At 37.5% G+C, this 21,589-nt stretch overlaps 1 protein-coding gene across 2 annotated transcripts in view; it reads right to left on the bottom strand.

The window, feature by feature from the left end:
• KCNH5 (potassium voltage-gated channel subfamily H member 5) overlaps positions 1-21,589 on the bottom strand; it is a 313,865-nt gene that overhangs the window by 66,183 nt on the left and 226,093 nt on the right. Inside the window, exon 9 of one of the 2 annotated variants that reach the window (XM_082734149.1) lies at positions 9,083-9,335. In XM_082734149.1, coding sequence (XP_082590275.1) covers positions 9,083-9,335 — 253 coding nt within the window. Of the gene's footprint in view, positions 1-9,077; positions 9,336-21,589 lie in introns of both variants that reach the window. The other variant, XM_082734150.1, reaches the window with a different exon arrangement.

The following is a 21,589-nucleotide window of genomic DNA, read 5'->3' as shown; positions in this document are numbered from 1 at the left end:
TATAGGTGTGTTAGAATAGAACCTCTTAAAACCTTTAGAATCGATGCCTGCTAATCTTCAGTGATGTCCAACGTCATTCAATTCAAAAATTATAATGGTTTCACTTATTTGTGGAGCATTACAAATAGCATGGAGGACAAGGGGAGTTATAAAGGAGAAGGGAGTTGGGGGAAATTGGAAGAGGAGGTGAACCATGAGACTACGGACTCTGAAAAACAATCTGAGGGGTTTGAAGGGGTGGGGGGTGGGGGGTGGAAGGTTGAGGGAACCAGGTGGTGGGTATTAGAGAGGGCACGGATTGCATGGAGCACTGGGTATAGTGCAAAAACAATGAATACTGTTATGCTGAAAAGAAATAAAAAGCAATTATAATGGGTACAAACTGGAAGACACTTTCAGAGAAGCAAAGAATTCTTACCTACTAAAAAAAAAAAAATCACTGATTAAGCTTATAAATTTTTATTTACACAAAGAGTGAGCCAAATAGCTCTAAGCAGATTTAAAAATAGAATATCATAACATCAATAAGGGATGAAGGCAGGGAAGGAGAGTGGGAACAAGACGTTGATGTATCGGACGCATAAGACAGTTGGGAAAATGCAGAAGGAAGCTTTCCCTAAGTGGAGGTCATGACCTCAGGAAAAAGAAGCTCAGTAGGACAGCAGGTCAAGCAGCCCTGCCCTGTCGAGAGAAGTCAGCACTGCAGGGAAGGAGGGAGGATTCGGCAGAAAAACTGAGACAAGTCACAAGGTCAGAACTGATGGAAGGATTGGAGAAATAAAGTCCTTCTCTTCAAAGAAGAAACAGCAAAGATCTGTGGCCATTCTTGCAACCCCCAAGCACCCTTGAAAGTCTCATTTCCACTTGAATACCTATCAACAAGGTGGACTCTGAGCTCTTCCAGGACCCAGAGGAAAGACCTGTAAGCAGAATTTAAGATCCCCATCTTGTGTTCTGAAGGCTCCTGAGATAACTCTGAGCCCATTCTTTCTACTCCTAACCACCTGCCTGGTCATTAACTCGTCCCTATGGCGACCGTATTTTTAGATACTTAATGGCTGATTAACCATCTTATACTCAGGTAATATTTGGTGAAGGGTTTCATAATACACACTGGTATGAAAGTGTTGTTAGAAAATCTTCTTTTTTTTTTTAAGAAAAGGAAATACATTAGGAACATTAATATAGGCCCTATATTTTCTGTCAGGATTAAACCGAGTAATTGTATAATTTCAAAATTCTATTTAAAAATAGTTACGACCTGGGGTGAATCACCGGATAAGGTAGAGGCTCGGCTTCTTCATCTGTAAGATGACCACGGCAAGTGCTCTCTTCACAGTTAATTAAATGATTTGACATAATAATGCATGAAAAATGATGAGTACTTGATGATTATTGGTACTTAAATACAATTCTCAAAGGGGCTGATGTACATTTTAAAAAAATATACTTTTGATTAAAAAATATTAAAATAAAAATGTATGCATGGATTTTAAATTTTACTTCAGCCTTGTAAGGGGCTCAGTTACTAACTACAAATTTTATTTTCTTTTTTTTAAGCCCCTTTTAACTCTTAAATGTTTATTTTCTAATAAAATTAATTCTGATTTGCAGAACTACTTATTCCAGTTGATGGAGAAAGTGATGCCATTTTCAGGAATCAAAGCAAAGTCCCCTTTCATAGATATAATTTCAAGTTTTCCTACAATGGCCAATGACCATGGCATAAATTAGATTCTTTTCTGATACTGGGAGTGCCTGATGAAGAACAAGGAAGGAGTGTTTTATTAAAGAGTATTAAGTGATTTGCTATATTTAACATTTGACCCACCATATTCTCTTTGTTCCAAGTGCCTGATAAATAGTAGGAAATTGTTTTCTCAATCCATAACAGATCTATGCTAAAGCTAGAATCTTAGGGACATGCACTTTACTATAAGCATTTAGAAGAAAACAAAACAGAGGGTAGTCAGTATTTCAAAACAGGACATAAAGAAAATGGCAACAAAACACAACAGAGTTTTCATGGGTGCCCTAAACAAACACAATGACGAAAACAGCTTAATGGCAAAATAAAGTGCTAGCTAATCTGGATAATTGAATCTTGCCGAGAACCCATTTAAGGGGTCCTATCACAGATGACAGAGATACAAAATTAGCAAGCTGTTTCAAGCACTCACAGTGCAGACAGAGAGTGAAACAGGTAGAAGATAAAAAGAGAAATGGCGGGGCGCCTGGGTGGCTCAGTTGGTTGAGCAACTGTCTTCAGCTCAGGTCATGATCCTGGGGTCTCAGGATCGAGTCCCACATCAGGCTCCCTGCTCAGTGGGGAGTCTGCTTCTCCCTCTGACCCTCTCCCCTCTCAAGATCTCTCTCTCTCAATAAAAAAAATAAAAAAAAAAAAAACACAGAAATGGCTAAGAATGCTGTGTAGGCATGCAGCGGGAGCCCAGATTAGAGGTACCGAATCCAAACCAGGGCGATAAGGGAAGAATGAAAGAACATGAGGAAGCAAGAGACAGGACAACTAGAAAGAAGAGAAAGATTTGTTATGAACAAGGAAGCTTGCTAGTAGGAGAACTTGGAGGTACCAGGAATCTTCATGCAACTGAGAATGCTGTGAAAACACGGTAGGGCATGGGAATGGCACCAGTCAGGCAGGAAAGGAAATTAGACCAAAATAGTCTCATCCGTCACCCTAGAAGCTACATTTTCTCCCCAAGTTGCTAAAAAGTCAGTCCATTTAAAAAAATTATATACATATAGTTTTTTTATTTTAAAATGTTAGTCTCAATGAGAAGGCTAGCCTGATAAATTATATTTTAGAAAGATTATTTTGGCGGCCACGTAACAGAAAATCAGAGGTTGAAGCAGGTGAGAGATTGTGAGCTAACAGGTCTTCAATGGCAGCCACAGCCCAGGAGCAGAATTTTATGAGCAGTTGTCACGGGAAGGGATATTATGCACAGGATAAAGAAATTACGAGATGGAAGAATAAACAAGACTTAGCTTTGAAGGAAGATGGGGAGAGAATTTGGATTTGAGGCTCAATTACCAGATTGTAAAGATTTATATTTTATCCCCAAATCTACAGACTGAACAACGCTAAAGTATATAATTTGAACCATGTAAAAATGATGTATGTAATCACTTCTTCAAAATTTTAAAATAAGACAAGCATGGAATTTTTTAAAAGCAGATAACTAGTTTGACCTTTATGGAGTCGTCTGAATTAACTGTGTTCATCAGCATATGTGCAGCAAACCTACCTGGTTCATAATTCAACATCTCAAAACACAGAAATGTGGATGCAAGAGAAAATAATTGTCTGCAGCTTGGGAAAAGCCCTTTTAAGGATTAAAGTGAGAAACACTTGACTTCTAATAGCAAGTATACAGGAAGAAATCTTAACTGTAGCACAGAAGTCACATTTTCACAGATTCTCAAAATAGCAAAATATTCATTCACATCTCAGATTTTTTTCTTTTTGGAATAAAAATAAGCAGAATTTGAATTTTGAGCATCATAATTTATAAGTTTTCTTTTATAATGCAAAAATGTCTATAAATGATTCTAATTAAAATGAAATCTTAACTCAGGTACAGGAAATTATTTTTTTAGAATATTGTTATTTAACTCTGTCTGTCCCTGCCTCGTTTACACTCCCTTCTCCAGCCCCATAACAATATCTAACCTCTCCATCCAAACTCTATGTAAACGAGCCTAGTTCTCTTGGGAATTTGAGTTTATAATTATAAGACTTAGATACAGAGCACCTGGGTGGGTCAGTCATTAACCATATGACTTCGGCTCTGGTCATGATCCCAGGGTCCTGGGACTGAGTTCCACATCAGGCTCCCTGCTCAGTGGGGAACCCGCTTCTCCGTCTCCCTATGTGCCTCCTCCAGCTTGTACTCTCCCTGTCACTCACTGTCTCTCAAATAATAAAATCTTTAAAAATAAATAAATAAATAAGACTTAGATACAGATTGTTTTTAGATTAATAACTCCCCAACTCGATGATTCTAATATCAGTAGACACAGAAAAGACAAAAGGTGAGTGCAGCAAAACAAGTATCTTGGGGGCCAGGTGTATGGTTCACAGGGAAATGTCACTTGTACAGCCCTTAACGGTACAAGATCCCTCACGGTGACACTTAAAAGTAACCTGGCTATTTTAGCCACACTAAGAAATCTGTTCACATGAAGTAATTACAGAGTAAGAACTTAAAAGCAAGAAGATATGAAAGGATATAAAATATTATGTATGCATCATGAACTTAATTTGGAATTCTTTGTGTTTCATAAAAAGTGGGAAGGTCGAAAAGAAAAAGGTGGAGGTGTAGGAACTGAAAGAACTTCAACTTGGAAAAAGACATGAACTGCAATTATGTTCACCTGCCCTATTTAGAAAAACATCTTGAAGCCATCCTTCAGTGTTAAAAACAGAAGGTATTTGTTGACTACATTTTTTTTTAATCTTTCCATTAATTAGTTACGGTTCAGAACTTATTCATTAAACACTTAGCATTTTTGACACACTAAAACATTACGTGCCTACCTAGAGACTGTTTAGAGGCAAAGATCCAAAAGAATGAAACTGCAGCTGTTCTTTGCATTTGGCAATTTTAATTAAAATGACCTCCCTGGGGCGCCTGGGTGGCTCAGTGGGTTAAAGCCTCTGCCTTGGGCTCAGGTCATGGTCTCAGCGTCCTGGATGGAGCCACATTGGGCTCTCTGCTCAGCAGGGAGCCTGCATCCCCCTGTCTCTCTGCCTGCCTCTCTGCCTACTTGTGATCTCTCTGTCAAATAAATAAATAAAACCTTTAAAAAAAAATAAAATAAAATGACCTCTCTTCTCTACGTTTCAACTTGCAAATGAATCAGTGTAAAAGACAGCAAGGCCCACTTGTTTCTCCTAAGAGGACAACTGGGATTGTTGGGTCCGTAATCAAAGGGACAAGACTGATACAAAGTGAAGGTCAAGCAAAGCTTTATTTTGCGCCAAGCATCGAGAATCAAACTGACCAGTCAAGGCCATCTCTTATAAAGAGACAACCCTGACCGGTCAGTTTGATTCAAAGAGGCGACCCCAACCAGTCGCCTTGATTCTCTATGCTTGGCGCAAAATAAAGCTTTGCTTGACCTTCGCTTTGTATCAGTCTCGTTCCTTTGATTACGGTCCTAACAGGATAAAGTCTCGTTTTTCTGACATAAGCTCAGATGTGAGATACGTTCTTTCTTTTTGATTCTTAGAAGGCAAAGAATCATTAGACCTGATGAAAAAGGACACAGCTCAATGCTGAAAGCCACAGTTCACTACGAGGATATACAGTTAGGAATATCCATGCACCAAATTATACAGCAGCATCCACCAAACAACACAAACTATAGCAAATGCAAGGAGACACAGAGAAAACACATTAGCAGTGAGACACATGGACACCCACCCATGTACCAGGTTTTCTCGCAAGTTGAAAATTTATGGCAACACTGCATTGGGCAAATCTATCAGTGTCACTTTTCCAACAGCATTTGCTCACTGTATCTCTATCACACTCAAGGAACTTCCACGATATTTGATACTTTTCATTATTAGTAGATGTTACAGTGACTTGTGATCAGTGATTATTAGCCACTGACAGCACAGATGATGGTTAGCAATTTTTAGCAATAAAATATTTTTAAATACAGGTATATCCTTTTTTTAGACAGAATGCTATTGCACACTTAAACTTACAGTATAGAGTAAACATGACTTTCATATGCACTGGGAAATCACAAAATTCATTTGACTCACTTTTTTGTGATACCTGCTTTTTTGTGGTGGTCTGAAACCAAACCTATAAATACCTCCCAAAGTTTATGCAGGCAGAAGACCCAGTCAACTTACTCGATAAAGCAGAAAACCTAAAGATATATATCAAACTCCACACCCTGATAATTTTTGCAACTTTTCATTAAGCTTGTAATTATTTCAAAATTCAACTACCAAAAAAATGAGAAGAGGAAGAAGAAAAACAGGAGGAGCAAGAAAGAATGGACAGGCCCCAAATATCAGGAGTGACACTACTGGATTTCCCTTTTCCGCTCCCTTTCTTAAAACATTATTAAGGCATCTTGAGTGTTAACCCTCCCGCCGTTCTTGTAATCGTCAAAGAAAGTAGTTTAACTTAGAGAAGCCTGAAACCATACATCCTCAATGTAAACCACAAGACTAAAGTCACAAAATGGACATGACAAGACTAAGAAGTCACAAAACAGAGCTGGAGAGAGGATCTACAAGTCAATAGGGGGGCTGGAAGGGAAAGGCCTTTCTGGTAGGTTCCAGGCTGGGCTTCAGCTGCCTCCAGGGTGGACAGGCACATGGTGTGAACACAAGGGCAGCCCGTCCACAGCTCCACACCCTCACTCCTGCAGAAGCTCATCCCGAGTCCACACGCCCAGTGCACAGTGTCCTCACACTGCCTCTCCAAGAAACCCAGGTTGGCAGAATGCTCTATACAGCGGGACAGAGTTCTCAAAGCTCGTCTCTGCATCTGTCACGTCATCACTGACCCACACCACAGAATCCTATAAGACAGTGTCTTTGCTGGGCCCCATGGCACCCAGGCAGCCTGCCAGCCCCCAACAGCCTTGGCCACCACTGTGCCTCCCCGCCTCACACACACATTTCCGCCCTCAGAGATCACTTCCGGGTCAAAAAAAAAATTTTTTTTTTAAATCATCTGACTGCCTTTTAGCTGAATTAATCTATGGTTAAGGCCCATGGAAAAAAGGAAAGAAAACTTTCCAGGGAAGAGGGAAGTGTACATATAATTTGACTCATTAAACCAAGAAATGAAAAGTCTCTGAATCCCAGGATTTTTTGAAGAAGATAAACAAAAAGTACACAAAGAAATAAAATGTGACAGATGTATGATGAGGCTGGTCTGATACCCAGGAGCCCTGTGTTCATTTTTACTATGTCGTTGTGCAAAACCAGCTACCATTTTATTTTAAAAGGGAAAGAAAATGCATTTTGTCTGTCTCACTGAGTCGTAAATGATTCTAGCTTGACAGACCCAAGCCGGAGGCACTGTACCCGGGGCTTTTTCCAGCCTTCTTTCTAGAAAATAAGTTACCAAGGTGAGGCTGTGATGAAGAAAATGGGGCAAAGCAAATGACAATGAGTACACAGCTGAGGTCATTCATCACGAGGCAGATCCAGCTTCACCGTGTACCCGGAACCTTCCGCCCACCACTGACACCAACGTGCGGGAAAAGAAAATACACCTGTTTCGGGTATGTGTTCTATCCTCTTCTTAAAGCAAACAAGAATGGTTGTAGTGTGTTTATGCTTTGTTTTACCACAAAGGACTGTTCTGGCAAAACGTACACTTTTTATGAAGGATTATCTATAACTCCTTTATACTCCAGGAAACAAAGCAGAATAAACACCAAGTGGAATTAAACACACACCCAGGGGTGCCTGGGTGGCTCAGTGGGTTAAAGCCTCTGCTTTCGGCTCAGGTCATGATCCCGGTGTCCTGGGATGAGCCCTTACATTGGGCTCTCTGCTAGGCAGTTAGCCTTCCCCCCCCTCCCCTCTCTCTGCCTGCTTCTCTGCCTACGTGTGATCTCTGCCTGACTTGTGATCTCTGTGAATAAATAAATAAAATCTTTTAAAAAATAAAAATAAACACACACCCAGTGCTGATGCTCAGGTACTGTATGAATTTCTCTTGCAAAAATCACAAATAAAAATCATTCCTAAAAGAGCTTTCCCCTTAACTGTACTATTATTTCTAAATAGTTAAGAAGAGGTTTATAAAACAATTGTATTCGGTCCCTTGCAATCCTGAACCGCTTTCTGTAATTCTTATGAATTTTACTGAACCTATTTTCCCACTAAGGGTCACTGCTTCTCAATTCTCAAGTCTGTTGTTTTTTTCAGGCAATTGTGCTTTTTGAAATCAGTTCTTCATTTCTGTGCTGAGTTTTGCTTTTGCAGCTTCTCAGACACATAAGTCAATCTTTGACTCACAAAAATAAGTGGCATTCAAGATATGGTAGGTTGACCTCAGTAGCTAAAAAATCCAGTAGTTTAAAAACTGAGCTCATTTTTCATGAGACACGAGCCATGAAAAATATGATGAAAATGGAGTTGACATCCTGCAATTCTAACTTCTTTTACTTCAGAGAAAAACAAGGGGTGATTCTCTTCTGACCTCATTGCTTCCTTTTAGATCTATGTGGACTTCATGAACTTGCTACAAAGATTTGAGCAGAAATGATCTAAAAATGCCATTTCATATAGTTTCACCAATATATATATTACCTTGCCCCAAACATGTAATTTCTTAAAAATTTTGTTATTTACATATACTATCACTGCCTTTTTTTGTTAGTATAACCATCTACTGGGCCTCCGAATTTTAGAATGAACTTTATTATTAGCCAAATAATTTTCTTGGCTCATGAATGGACAGAACCAGCTTTATAAACCTAAATTTACTTGTATTATGATTCCTCCAATATAATGGGTCAAATTCACTTACCTCAACACTTTTAGCTCATCACTTAGGTCCACTGAGACGAATGAGGCAGAAATATTTAGAATAAGGTGATCTGTACTCAAGACCTAACTCATTTACTAACCAGCTGGTCAAGCCACTCAACTTTTCTGTTCCTCATTTTGTTCATCTCTAAAGGAAAGTGTTGAGTTAGGTTCTATGGCCCCTCTGAGACTAACATTGTAGGTTGCTAATTTGAAAATAGTTCCACAAGCCATCTTCTTCACACTTATCAACACCAGGATGTACAGTCACCTTAGGCTATGATCAGCTCTAATCTAAAAAGTATTGTCTTACCACTGCCAAAGAAAGTTTAATCAAACCCTTGTACAGCTCATTAAGCTGTGACCAGTACTAATGATCTTTGCTGAAAGAGCATTACTAGTTTTCACTAAGATTCATCATCTCATTAGTGACCCGAAATTTCCAAAGTCACCAAGCAGAGGAAATTTCTCTTAAGAAACCTGAGAAGCAAAATCTCTAAAACTGTTACACATTTGCTACTACATTAGGAAAGTTCACAGTACCTAAAATAGCCACCACCTCATCATCCTGGATGACTTCCAAGGATCCTGACACCACAAAGCAGAGGGCATCCACGCTTTCTCCAGCATGGTAAATGAGGTCCCCAGGAGCACAGTGAATAGTTTGGAACTCTACCGCCAAGGCGCGCAGACACCCATCGCTGGCCAATCGAAAAGCAGGATGTTCATTAAAAACCTTCCGGTTTAGATGAACACAGATATCAGCTCTCATGTCCTTGGGACAGATGGAGAGAACCTGAAGAAAGTGAGAAATGAATAAGTGAGAAGAAAAGAGAAAATGGCTATTTTAGGGCGAAAAAAAGTCATCCAATAAATATTTACTGACCATGACAAAGTCTGCAACACACGGTACTAGACACTGGGAATGCAAAGTTAAAAGACACACTTCTCCTCTCAAGGACCTAATAACCCATTCAGATGAGCTGATGAGTATAGGGACTATTACACTACAGCACCACAAGTAAAGTTTGGAGAGGGGTATGGATTTCCCCATAGAAAGCAGAGAGTCTTAAGGTGGTCCAGAAGGGTCTCAGAAAAAGATCTTAATATAATTTCCTCCAAGAGCTAAATAAACTCGGGCATTAACATTCATTTCAGTCTAGTCTCTGTTTTAGAGTTGAAACAAAATTCAGGATAATGGACTTTACTCCATTTTGGTGGTGAATTCATATGAATCAATTACGAGACAACAAAGTCAACGAAAGTGCCCTTGCAACTTGACTTGCTGGCACGGGCTGAGAGAACTCTACCCTCTATGTGTGTCTTCTGTCACTCTGAAAGATTTTCATTTCACAAATAAATTTATGTCGAGGGAGTGAAAAGGGTATTCACCAGTCTTCTGCTGGGCTTCGACAATTGGAAGTGGCACTGCCAAAAGGTGGGACCACGACCGCATGACAGCCCCCCTTCACCCTGGTCTTTGACCCCTAACGACTGCTGAGGGAAACAGGAGAACTCAAGCTCTAGGCATCCTTCAGAAGAGAGCACAAATGGCAGAAACATGCTTAGACAGCTCTCCATCTAAGGTTTAGGGAGCTCTTGCTGCCTGTAGCTTTCAGACAGGGCAATTAAGGACCCAGATTAAAATGGACACTACCGACCATATTCAATCAGAGCATCATCAAGCAAGATATGATTACATAATTGGTGCTACCCACTTTAAAGATACATATACATACTCGCTTAGAATCCTCACCCAACCCCCTTGGTAAACTATTCCTTTTCGGAAATGTTTTTCTCTCAAGGTTTTCAACCTCTCAAACTGAACTGATCTTTCTCAATTAAGTTATACTGAATAAAGTTTTAATATGAAATAGTTTTCCCTCCTGTACTACATGCATTTGAACCTTTAAAAATTACCCAAGTCTTGAAATATCCTGAGTATTCTTTTTGTTTGGGGCTCACTATCGATGAAAAGTTGGTCGCTTCCCTGTGTAGAAGACGAATCCATCATAAATGTGAAGAGCATTAATACTTTCCATATCCCTTCCCTTAATCTTTCCTAATACTGTCCCTATTATTTTGTATCACTTAAGCTACTCTGTAGGTTTTTTATACTCTTTGAATTCCCATAGGGAGTGGGGATCAACTCACCTATCCTGAAAAATCTCATCTTTGAGGAAAACAATGCCTAACAGAGGTTTAGAAGCAGTTTGCACTTTCCTTCCATGTCAGTTTTTTCCATAATAATGCAATGTTCTATTATATTAACCTATAATGACTTCTGACATTAATCGTTCCATGGGTCCTTATTGAGCTTTTATGATGAGGCACACCCTTGCATTAAACCTGTGGAACTAGAAGGGTAAATGAAACACTATGTTTGCAATGTGGGAGCTAACCATAGAGTAGGGAGAGGTAGGCATGTGCAGAAACAATGAAAAGACAATGAGAAATGTACTAGGGCAGGGCATGGCCTGGGTGAGAAGGGAGCCCATGAAGGCTAGGAGGCATAACTTATGGTGTCGAGTTGTGTAAAAGATTGTCGGCTCAGGAAGACTTGGGTCTGGGTCTGAATCTATCACTTGCCACTCTGTAGCTTAAATTATTTCATCTCTTTAAACCTCGTCTGTGAAATGGGATAGCCCTTATTTCATAGGTCCATTGAAGGAATTAAATAAAGGGCTTGAGTTTAGCCCAGTTTAGCCTTGCACATGGGCAGGACTAAGGAAACAATGGCTTTATTATCCCTGTTGAACATGAGCATTCTTACAAAGTTTATTGTCGCATTATCTCTGCAAAAGCAATTTGCTTTTCTTTGATTTTCCACCCCAGTCTGAATTCTGTATCTTGGCTGTTTGATGAGATTCCAGGCAAAATTAAGAAAATATTTCAGCACTGAACCTGAAGATATTTCAAGCACTAGCTCATGTTAATATTTTCCTTAAGCTGAAAATGAAATTAGTGCTTGAAAAGCCAAAAAATAAAAATAATTGCAAAATACATACACACATGCATACACATTACACAGAACAGCTTAATGGAAAATAGATCATTCTGTTTCTATTTCATTTACCTTACAGGATTTTTAATTTTTTAGATTCACTGTGGTAACAGTCATTTTATGTCCTTTTAATTATTTCTTTCAGGATTCATGCAGCAAATGAAATCTTCTAATGCTAGTAATATTCTCTGTTCAGTGACATATTGAAAGAGGATTTTTATTACATTTTAAGCGCATTTTTCCCTTTTTGTTTCACTCCACTTATGACACTGACTCATTTATTATTTTTATTGATGCTATATACTAAAGTCCAGATGTCATAAAGTGACAAGTTAAAACTAAGTTGAAATAGACCCAAGTCACACACAGTGGCAAGCTCTTTCCCTACCCCTGGATAGAGCATGTGCCTTATATGCTGTGTCTGTCATTGAAATATGAGTATAGTGTTGTTGTTGTTGTTTTTTTAATGAAAGCACTACTGAGTGTCTTAGGCAAGGCAAAATTTAGTTTTAAGTGATAAAATTACTGTTCAAGATGATTCTAACACCTGCTCCTTTAGTCCCAATTTCAATGAACTCTGCTTCAAGTGTTATATCCAATCTCTTGTGGGTAGGTTCCCTAATGGGTATCTTGTAGTTATAAATGAATGAAATTACATTTCACTAGAAAATATCCATACTGAAAGTGATTATTTATCCCCTCTTCATATCAGGATAGTTATAAATTAGATTCTTAATTAAGATAATGAATAAGATTTCTCTTTGTAAGAGCTAGAGCTCTATAGAAGGAGTCACTTTTAGAATTCCACAACCAACCTTGAAAAAAGAAAAGAATGCCATGATCTGAGAAATAAATTTTTTTAAACTTATTTATTTATTATGCCAAGGGCACACCCAGTCACTCGTTTAACTCAGAGCTAGTGATAGCTTGTTATCTGTTACATGCTGGCTAGTATTCAAGCCCTCCAGATCCAAGAGCAAAAACTCTCATAGTCCTTGGCCCTCTGGAGCTTCCAGTCAGGAATAGCTTGAAAAATCATTGTTCTTAGTTCAGTGCCCCATCTTACAGATAAGGCAGATGTACTGGATAAAGGTCACGTGATTTATCCCAGGCTTCTCAATATGTTACTAGCAAAACCCAAAACTCTTTGAGTTCCAGTTGTTAAGCCCTCAATTGTTCCTCAGTGAAGCTTAACCAATAATAAAATGCAATATTTGGCACTCTTTTATATTTTCTGGTTCTTTGCAGATACAGAAATATAAATGCTAATTTCTGAAAATGATTTAAGGTCCTATTAATCAAAATATAGTTTAATTATTAGCAAATCACTGACGGGACCACCACCACTACTACCACCATAGAACAGCCTAGATTTCTCTGCAGATATGTTTCCATTTCTAAACACTTTAATTTCAGCTTCAGATAAATGTGTGGCATATTTTAGTGTGTTGGTAAAGACATAAGGATGCATTGAAAAATTATTTATTTATCCCATTACTGTTTGCTAAAAGGAAGTTATCATACTTGAAATACAAGCTTTAGTGTGTACAAGGAAAGCACCTGAGCTAAATATTCTCAGGGAGTGAACATACTTGATAAATGGCAGTTTCCCCATCACTTTCACACATTATAATATTACATATGTTGCTAAAGCTTAGAAAAGTAAGCCTAAATACTTTAATTAGAAACCAAAGAGTTAAATCAAGATTCCCTAAGGAAATGGCTGACTCGACAAAGCCCACAGAAGGCTTTACATTCTCTGTTATTAACTCTTTGAAAACACTAAAAAATGCATTTTAATAACCACTATATAAAATGTAGGAAATCATAAACCTATAAAGAAGAACATAAGCTTTCTTCATTATTTACACATATTTATATATGTATATACCATTTTCATAAAACTTGAATCTCTAAACCTTTATTTCTTTCCATGATTACCCAATATCACATTATAATCATTTTCCATGCCATGAAATACTGATTTAAAAACAATTTGAATCATTCGTAATACTCCATCATACAATCAGAAAACTTAACCACTTCATTTAACTGGATATCTGGATTTGTAGTATTCCCTTTCATAAATCAAGGTATAACAAATACTCTCTCCATCAGATTGTCTGAGGACAGATTATTTTAGGAGAAAAATTAGTGTGTAAAATATAAAAACGTTTTCAAGGATCTTGCCAAATTGTTTTCCCAGAAAGTATATCAAATTACTCTCTAACCCAGTAGTATATGAGAATCACCCTCCCCTTAAATTCTTCATTTGCATTTGAAAAAGAAAAACCAATTTCACCTGAGACAAAAATAGAATTGTACATGGCTTATATGGAATTGTCTATGGAACTGTAATGAGACAGAAGGCTGAGAGCTTTAATCTTAGTGAAGGCAGTCTCTTATCACTCACTACACCCTAGTTCAGGGACAACAGAATGATCACTTTTAATCACTCTATATCAAATTTCTAATCTGAAAATGAGGATAATGGTGATTATTCTATTTTAAGTGTCTGAAAGCAGTGAACAAAACAAGGCTCACTTTTGATGTCTCTCACTACTAAAATAAATTATTTTTGTTGATTATCTACAAAATCTTATGCCAGGAATAATATAGTGTCAGCTATTTTTAATAGTAATTGAAAAGGGCAGATGACCCCTGTGTTCTCTTTCTTAGGACAAAGGAATAAATGCATTAATGACATTCTGATAGGCAATGAAGTTACCACTGACATTCTTCAAAATCCCTGCTTCCTTTGATGAAATTAAGTTATGCATTCCTAATTAATCTCCCCTCACCGATCCAACTGAATTGGTATTAAATTGGTGAAAATCAGTGGAGAGAGTAAGGCAAGTGACATTTGAACATAAAACATTTTTACAATCCTTCTTGGGAATGAGGAGCTTAAAGTCTGCCAACAAATAAAGTTCTCTACAGGAATTCAATTCTCATTCATTTTATGGGAAGAAAAGAAAGTTCACCTTCTTTTCTTTTTTTTCTTTTCTTTTCTTTTTTTTTTTTTTTTTAAGTATAACCAGGCAGCCATGCAGACCAAGGGAGAGCAGCTGTCTGGAGGTTAGTCTGCCAATTTCTGGGGTATCCAAACCCCCCAAGGAATTAACTCAGGAACAAGGTAATGAAATAAAACCAAAGCAAATTAACTTCCATTATTTAAGTAAAAGGTCATATCTACAGAAGACTGCTATAACCAGTAAGAGATTATAGGTTAAAATTCATAGGTTTCACTTTAGACATAAATTTTCTGCAAATAGACTACAAATACAAAAGTGAGACTTAAGATTTTTGTTTAAAATAATGTAGTGAAGGGACGCCTGGGTGGCTCAGTTGGTTGGGCAACTGCCTTCAGCTCAGGTCATGATCCCAGCATCCTGGGATCGAGTCCCACATCGGGCTCCTTGCTCAGCAGGGAGCCTGCTTCTCCCTCTGCCTCTGCCTGCCATTCTGTCTGCCTGTGCTTGCTCTCTCCCCCTCTCTCTCTCTGATAAATAAATAAAATCTTAAAAAAATAATAATAATGTAGTGAACCAATTCTACCAAATTTTTCATGGTTTTGGTTCTGCAGTTAAGTAAATAATAAAAAGGAAAAAACAGCAATTGTTCCCAATTTTTAGCTAAACGTGCTGATGTTCTGGGCCACTAACTTCCCAAAGTTAGGGATCTGATGAAACTTAGAGTTTCAGTTGTTCTCCATTCTTGATCTTATGTCTGTACTTTTTTATGTGTGTATATTTGACTAAATAAGAATATTTTTACAGAGGACCTGAATTGACAGTTTTCCAAAGAAGACATACAGATGGCCAACAGACCCACAGAAAAATGCTCAACATCACTAATTATCAGAGAAATACAAATAAAAACCCCAATGAGGTATCACCTCACAACTGTTAGAATGGCTAATATGAAGAAGACAAAGAACAACAAGTATTGGCAAAGATGTGGAGAAAAAGGAACCCTTGTATACTGTTGGTGGAAATGTAAGTTGGTAGAACTACTGTGGAAAAACAGTATGGAGGTTCCTCAAAAAATTAAAAATAGAAATACTGTATGATCCAATAATTCTACTATTGGGTATTATCCAGGGAAAGGGAAAACACTAATTCAGAAAGATATATGCACCCCTATGTTTATTGCAGCATTGTTTACAATAGCTAAGACATGGAAACAATCTAAGTGCCCATCAATAGAGGAATGGATAAGGAAAACATGGAATACAAACACACACACACACACACACACACACACACACACACAGTAGAATACTACAGAGCCATAAAAAAGGATGAGATTGTGTTATTTGCGACAACATGGATGGATTTAGAGGGTATTATGATAAGTGAAATAAGTCAGACTGAGAAAGACAAATTTCATATGACCCCACTCAAAAATGGAATCTATAAAAAAAAAAAAAGCAGAATCAGAACTATAAATAGGGGCACCTGGGTGGCTCAGTGGGTTAAAGCCTCTGCCTTCTGCTCAGGTCATGATCTCAGGGTCCTGGGATTGAGCCCCATATAGGGCTCTCTGCTCAGCAGGGAGCCTGCTTCCCACCACCCCACCACCCCGCCCCGCTTGCCTCTCTGCCTACTTATAATCTCTGTCTGTCAAATAAATAAATAAAATCTTTAAAAAAAAACTATAAATAGAGAACAGATAGTTGCCAGGGGGAAGGGAGATGGGGTGTTGGGCAAAATGGGTAAAGAGGCTGGGGGAGATACAGGCTTCTAGTTATGGAATGAGTAAATCACAGGAATAAAAAGCAGAGCATAAGGAATATAGTCAACAATACCGTAATAGCAGTGTAATGGGACAGATGGCAGCTACACTTGTGGGGAACATAGCATAATGTATAAACTTCTCAAATTGCTAAATTGTACACCTGAAACAGAACATTGTGTGTCAACTAACCTCAATTTTTTTAAAAAGTAAAAACGAGAGTACTTTCCACATGTGAAAACATTTTCTAAGATTAGAAATATATTTTAAAATGTATTTGACTGAATTATCCAAAAGAGTAGTAACAATTTTGGAAACAATCTGGCAATGATCATTTTAAAGTTGCCTATGACAAATGACATTCCAGCTTCTTTAAAAGAATGCACTTCTCGAATCAATGAAACAAGATGGAATTGGGAGGGAGACAAACCATAAGTGACTCTTAATCTCACAAAACAAACTGAGGGTTGCTGGGGGGAGGGTGGTTGGGAGAAGGGGGTGGGATTATGGACATTGGGGAGGGTATGTGCTTTGGTGAGTGCTGTGAAGTGTGTAAACCTGGTGATTCACAGACCTGTACCCCTGGGGATAAAAATATATGTTTATAAAAAATAAAAAATTAAAAAAAAAAAGAATGCATTTCTCACATACTCCCAGGTACTTCCGTTACCTGACTATATTGACAAAGGCTGAACATATATATCCCCGAAGACCCAACATTTCCACTTCTAGGTTTATGCCTCTAGAAATGTACCAAACCACATAAACAAGAGCATTTGTAGGAGCTCTACTTATAACAGCTCCAAGCTGAGAATTACACAAAGATCAAAAAACGTTAGAATAGATCAATACATTGTGGTATGTTCATACAATGGACTGTTATCAGCCACAAGAATGAAAAAGAAAGAACTACACATAACATAGATAAATTTCAACAATATAATGTTGGTTGAAAAAGAACCTGACTCATAAGCTTCTGTCCCAACCTTCCAGTAGAGAGAGCAAACAAAAATTCCTAAAGATGTTCATTATCATTCTTTCAAATTATGTATGCAATTTAATATATCTACATGTGTGCGTGTGTGTGTAGACAACAACTGTAGAAACTAAAGGTAGTCAAAATAAGTCAGAGTAGTAAATGAAGCAAAAGATAGGTGAGTCGTTCATTCATATTGCATTTAATTTTAAAAGGAATTTGAGATCTGATTATTTGATTGTATAATATATATATGTGCCAATACACATATATACCTATATGTGTATATACAGAATGATTAAATCAAGAATATATATAATTTTATATATATTAATATATATAAAATAATAGCTAGAAAATTATGATGTCTTGAAAAGACCGGGAAATTATTAAGTGGAAGGAAAACTGAAATAAAACAAAATATCAATGTTCACACAACTGGGATCACACTGAAACATTTTTTCACAATCTAACACTCATATATAGATTATGGATGTGGTATATATGTATATACACGTATCAGTGTGTTTATGTGTAAAGATAACTCTGAACTATAAAGTTAGAAACTTTTCAGAGAACACTAAGCTCTTCCACTCACTCTCCCAATATGCTGACATTTACCAGACTAGACCTTGATCAATATGTTCTTATTGAGTAAAGTCTGTTATGTTATTACATATAGTTGAAATAGGATAGCAATATCAGACTGAGCTTTCTGATAAATTAAACCCTTCACGATAAGTAAAGTGCCTCAGGAATTTAGCTCTCTGGGACCACTAGAATAGACAAAAGGGCATAGCTATTTGGATATTTATATACTCAAGTATGCTTTCTAGAGTTTTTTTTTTAAACCACTCCACTATTCATTTTTAAATGATGAATTTTATGACATGTGAATTATAACTCAATTTTTAAAATAGTGGTAGCTTTGGAAGGGCACTGTAATTCCTTGTTAAGGCATGGGGCCATGTTCCAGGGTGATAAAAAATTTAGCTTGATCTGAGTAGCAGTTATATGGTATATACCCACACACAAAAAATCTATCGATCTGTATGCCTAAGATTTGTCAGGTTATATGTATATGTATGTTTGTGTGTATGCCTTTCTATAACAAAATACTATATGGAAAACCATTACTATCACCATTCCCAACCACAGAAAATACTGGCATTTGGCAAATTTGGTCAAAATTAAGTTGCACTATCATGGGATAGAACATTGCAAGACCCGTGACTACCTAATTTCATTCAATAATTATGTAGTACTGGTATACAGTGTTTATTATAGCTGAAAAAAATATATATAAATACATACAATTAAAAACTGGTACCACACAGTTCCTTCATGCAGGTTGCCTGCCGGTCTTACCAGGAAGACAAGACAAACTTACCAGGTCAGTCGAAGCTACAGGGAAAAGACTAACATGTTGCCAAAAGAAGCCAACTCTAGTGGAAATAATATATAGTAGGTCAGAGGAGGGTATAAGTAAGGAATGATTGGGGAAAAGTCTATACAGGCAAAGCGAAAACTTGGCCATTTTACAATTAATCAACTTTATGATAGTGACCCTCTATTTTCATTTCATTTAATGGAAGCAGCCTTCCTTAAATGATGGGTACATCACTGTGAATTTTTTTTTTCTTTAAAGATTTTGTTTATTTATTTGAGAGAGAGAGAGAGAGAGAGTGGGTAAGAGAGAGAGATCAGGAGTGGAGGCAGAGGGAGAAGCAGACTCCTCGCTGAGCAGGGAGGCCAATGCGTGGTTCGATCCCAGGACCCCAGGATCATGACCAAAGCCAAAGGCAGATGCTTAACTGACTGAGCCACCCAGATGCCCCTTGTTGTGAATTTCTATCACTAAATGTAGTATCTACTATCTTAATTAAGTTTGTATCAATGCTATTGACAAGACCTGAAAATACAAGAGTAAACATTGCTAGCTATTTGATTGTTTACTTAATATTATGTATGCTGTCATGGTGACCAGAATTTTTCAACATTTTTAGGACCAAAGTTAAACTTTTTTTATAGGCAAGAGCTTATTTAGTAGTACAGGAGAAATACATATGTTTATTGTTTTAAAAAATTCCTTTAAAACTCATTAGTATTCTACATACCCTAGAAACCAAATTATCATCTTTTTGATATAACATGCTATGTTGACATTATTAAAAGGACTTTGGGAAGTAAGCCCTAAATGAATTTTGGTGTATGTCTTACTTATACTGGTATTTGTCACCAATGTCTTCATTGCTGAGAAACTAGACATATCAGTAATCAAACTTATTGTAATTGTCATCATCCAGAAAATAGTCATGGATACCAAAGTGAAAATGTCCACAAATAGGAAACACTGTCACAGAGCATGTAGTATTTACATGTAACAGATGTCCCTGAACCTCACTTATTGCCCCAAGGAACCTTACCAGAGGCCCAGATCCTGCAAACGTGATCTAATTTCTGTCCAGGGCATATCAAAGGCAGCAGTAGATTGATAGGTGAATGTATTGACTATAAGAAAAGCAACAGATGAGCGCTTAATCCCAAACAAATATGCAAAAAAAAAAAAGATGGATATGTGGAAACCACATTTAAAATTGTAATACTGTTTATGAGTTTTAAAATGAAATATTTAGGTACAATTCTAACAAAACATGGATAGGATCTGTATCTCAAAAATTACAAAATGCTGGTGAAAAGAACAAATCAAAAAAGACTTAGGTTAATGGAGAAAGAAATCGTGTTGAAGAGTTGGAAGACCCAACATAGTAAGTATGTCAATTGTCTCTCCCCAAATTGATCTATGAGTTAAATGTAATTCTTATTAAAGTATCGGTAAGGCTCTTTTGAAGGCAGAGACAAGTTTATTCTAAAATTTATATGGAAAGGTACAAGATCTGGAAATATCTAAGACCACTGGAAAAAGAGCAAAGTAGTAGAAATCACTCTATTCAATGTTATGATATACTATATAGCTACACTAATCAAGACAGTCTGGTATTGGCAGAGGAAAGATAGCCTTTTCAACAAACAGTGCTGGAGAAATTAGACATACACTGGCAAATAAACAACAATATTCAACTTAAGCCTCACACCTTACACAAAAACGAACTCAAAATGCATCATGGGCTTATATGTAACAGTATAGAAGTTGAAGAGAATGAGAAGACAAACCACAAACTGCAGAAAAAATACTTGCAAGCTACATATGCAACAAGGAAGAGATATTTCAAATATAAAAGAAGTCTCAAAACTCAACATTAAAAGAAACCCAATTAGAATATAGGCAAAAGAGGGGTGCCTGGGTGGCTCAGTCATTGGGCATCTGCTTTCTGCTCAGGTCGTAATCCCAGGGTCCTGGGATCGATCCCTACATCGGGCTCCTTGCTCTGCAGGAGCCTGGTTCTCCCTCTTCCACTCCTCCTGCTTGTGTTTCCTCTCTTGCTGTGTCTGTCAAATATATAAATAAAACCTTTAAAAAAAAAAAAAAGAATATGAGCAAAGACAATATGTTTCACTGAAGAGAACATACAGATAAAAAATAAGCACATGAAAATATGTTCAACCTTATTATCCATTAGGGAAACATGAATTAAGCCCACAATGTGACATCACTGTCTATCTAAAATAAAAAAAAAAAAAAAATAACGATAGCTCTGAATGATGTGAGGGCACAGAGAAACCAGATTGCATTTACACTCCTGGGTATACAAAATCGTACCTCCACCCTGTAAAAGAGTGTGATGGTTTCATACAAAAGTAAGCATGTGCTTACCATATGACCCATAATTACACCTTTGGGGTTTTATGCCAGAGAAATGAAAAATTTAAATTCACACAAAAAACTCTACATGGATGCTTAGTGCAGCTCTACTTTGCAATAGCTCCAAACTGAAAGCAATGCAAATTTCCTTCCGCAGGTGAACAGTTGGACAAACTGTGTACCTCTGTGCCAAGGCATCCTACTCAGCAATAAAAAGGAACAAACTGCGGATACACACAGTAACTTGGAGGAAGTAACAGCATAGATCGATTGGCGGTTGCCAGGATTCGGGAAGCTGGAGGGGAGGGAGGTGGCTGTCCGGTGTGAGGGTAGCACAAGAGATCCGAGCGACACAACTCTTTCTGTATCTTGACCGCAGCGGTGATGACGCAAATCTACGCTTGTAATAAAATTAGCATAAAACCACAAACATATACTCACACACACCCGAGTGTGTGTAAAACAGGTGAGATCTGAATAAGGTTGATGATTTGTATCAATGTCAATTTTCTGGTTATAAAGGAAATTGGATGAAAGGCATATAGAGAATCTCTCGGCACTGTTTCCAAC

Source organism: Mustela nivalis (genome assembly GCF_964662115.1).
Source record: "Mustela nivalis genome assembly, chromosome: 6".
In the NCBI taxonomy this organism is placed as follows: Eukaryota; Metazoa; Chordata; class Mammalia; order Carnivora; family Mustelidae; genus Mustela; species Mustela nivalis.
This window is presented reverse-complemented; position numbering and strand designations above follow the sequence as displayed.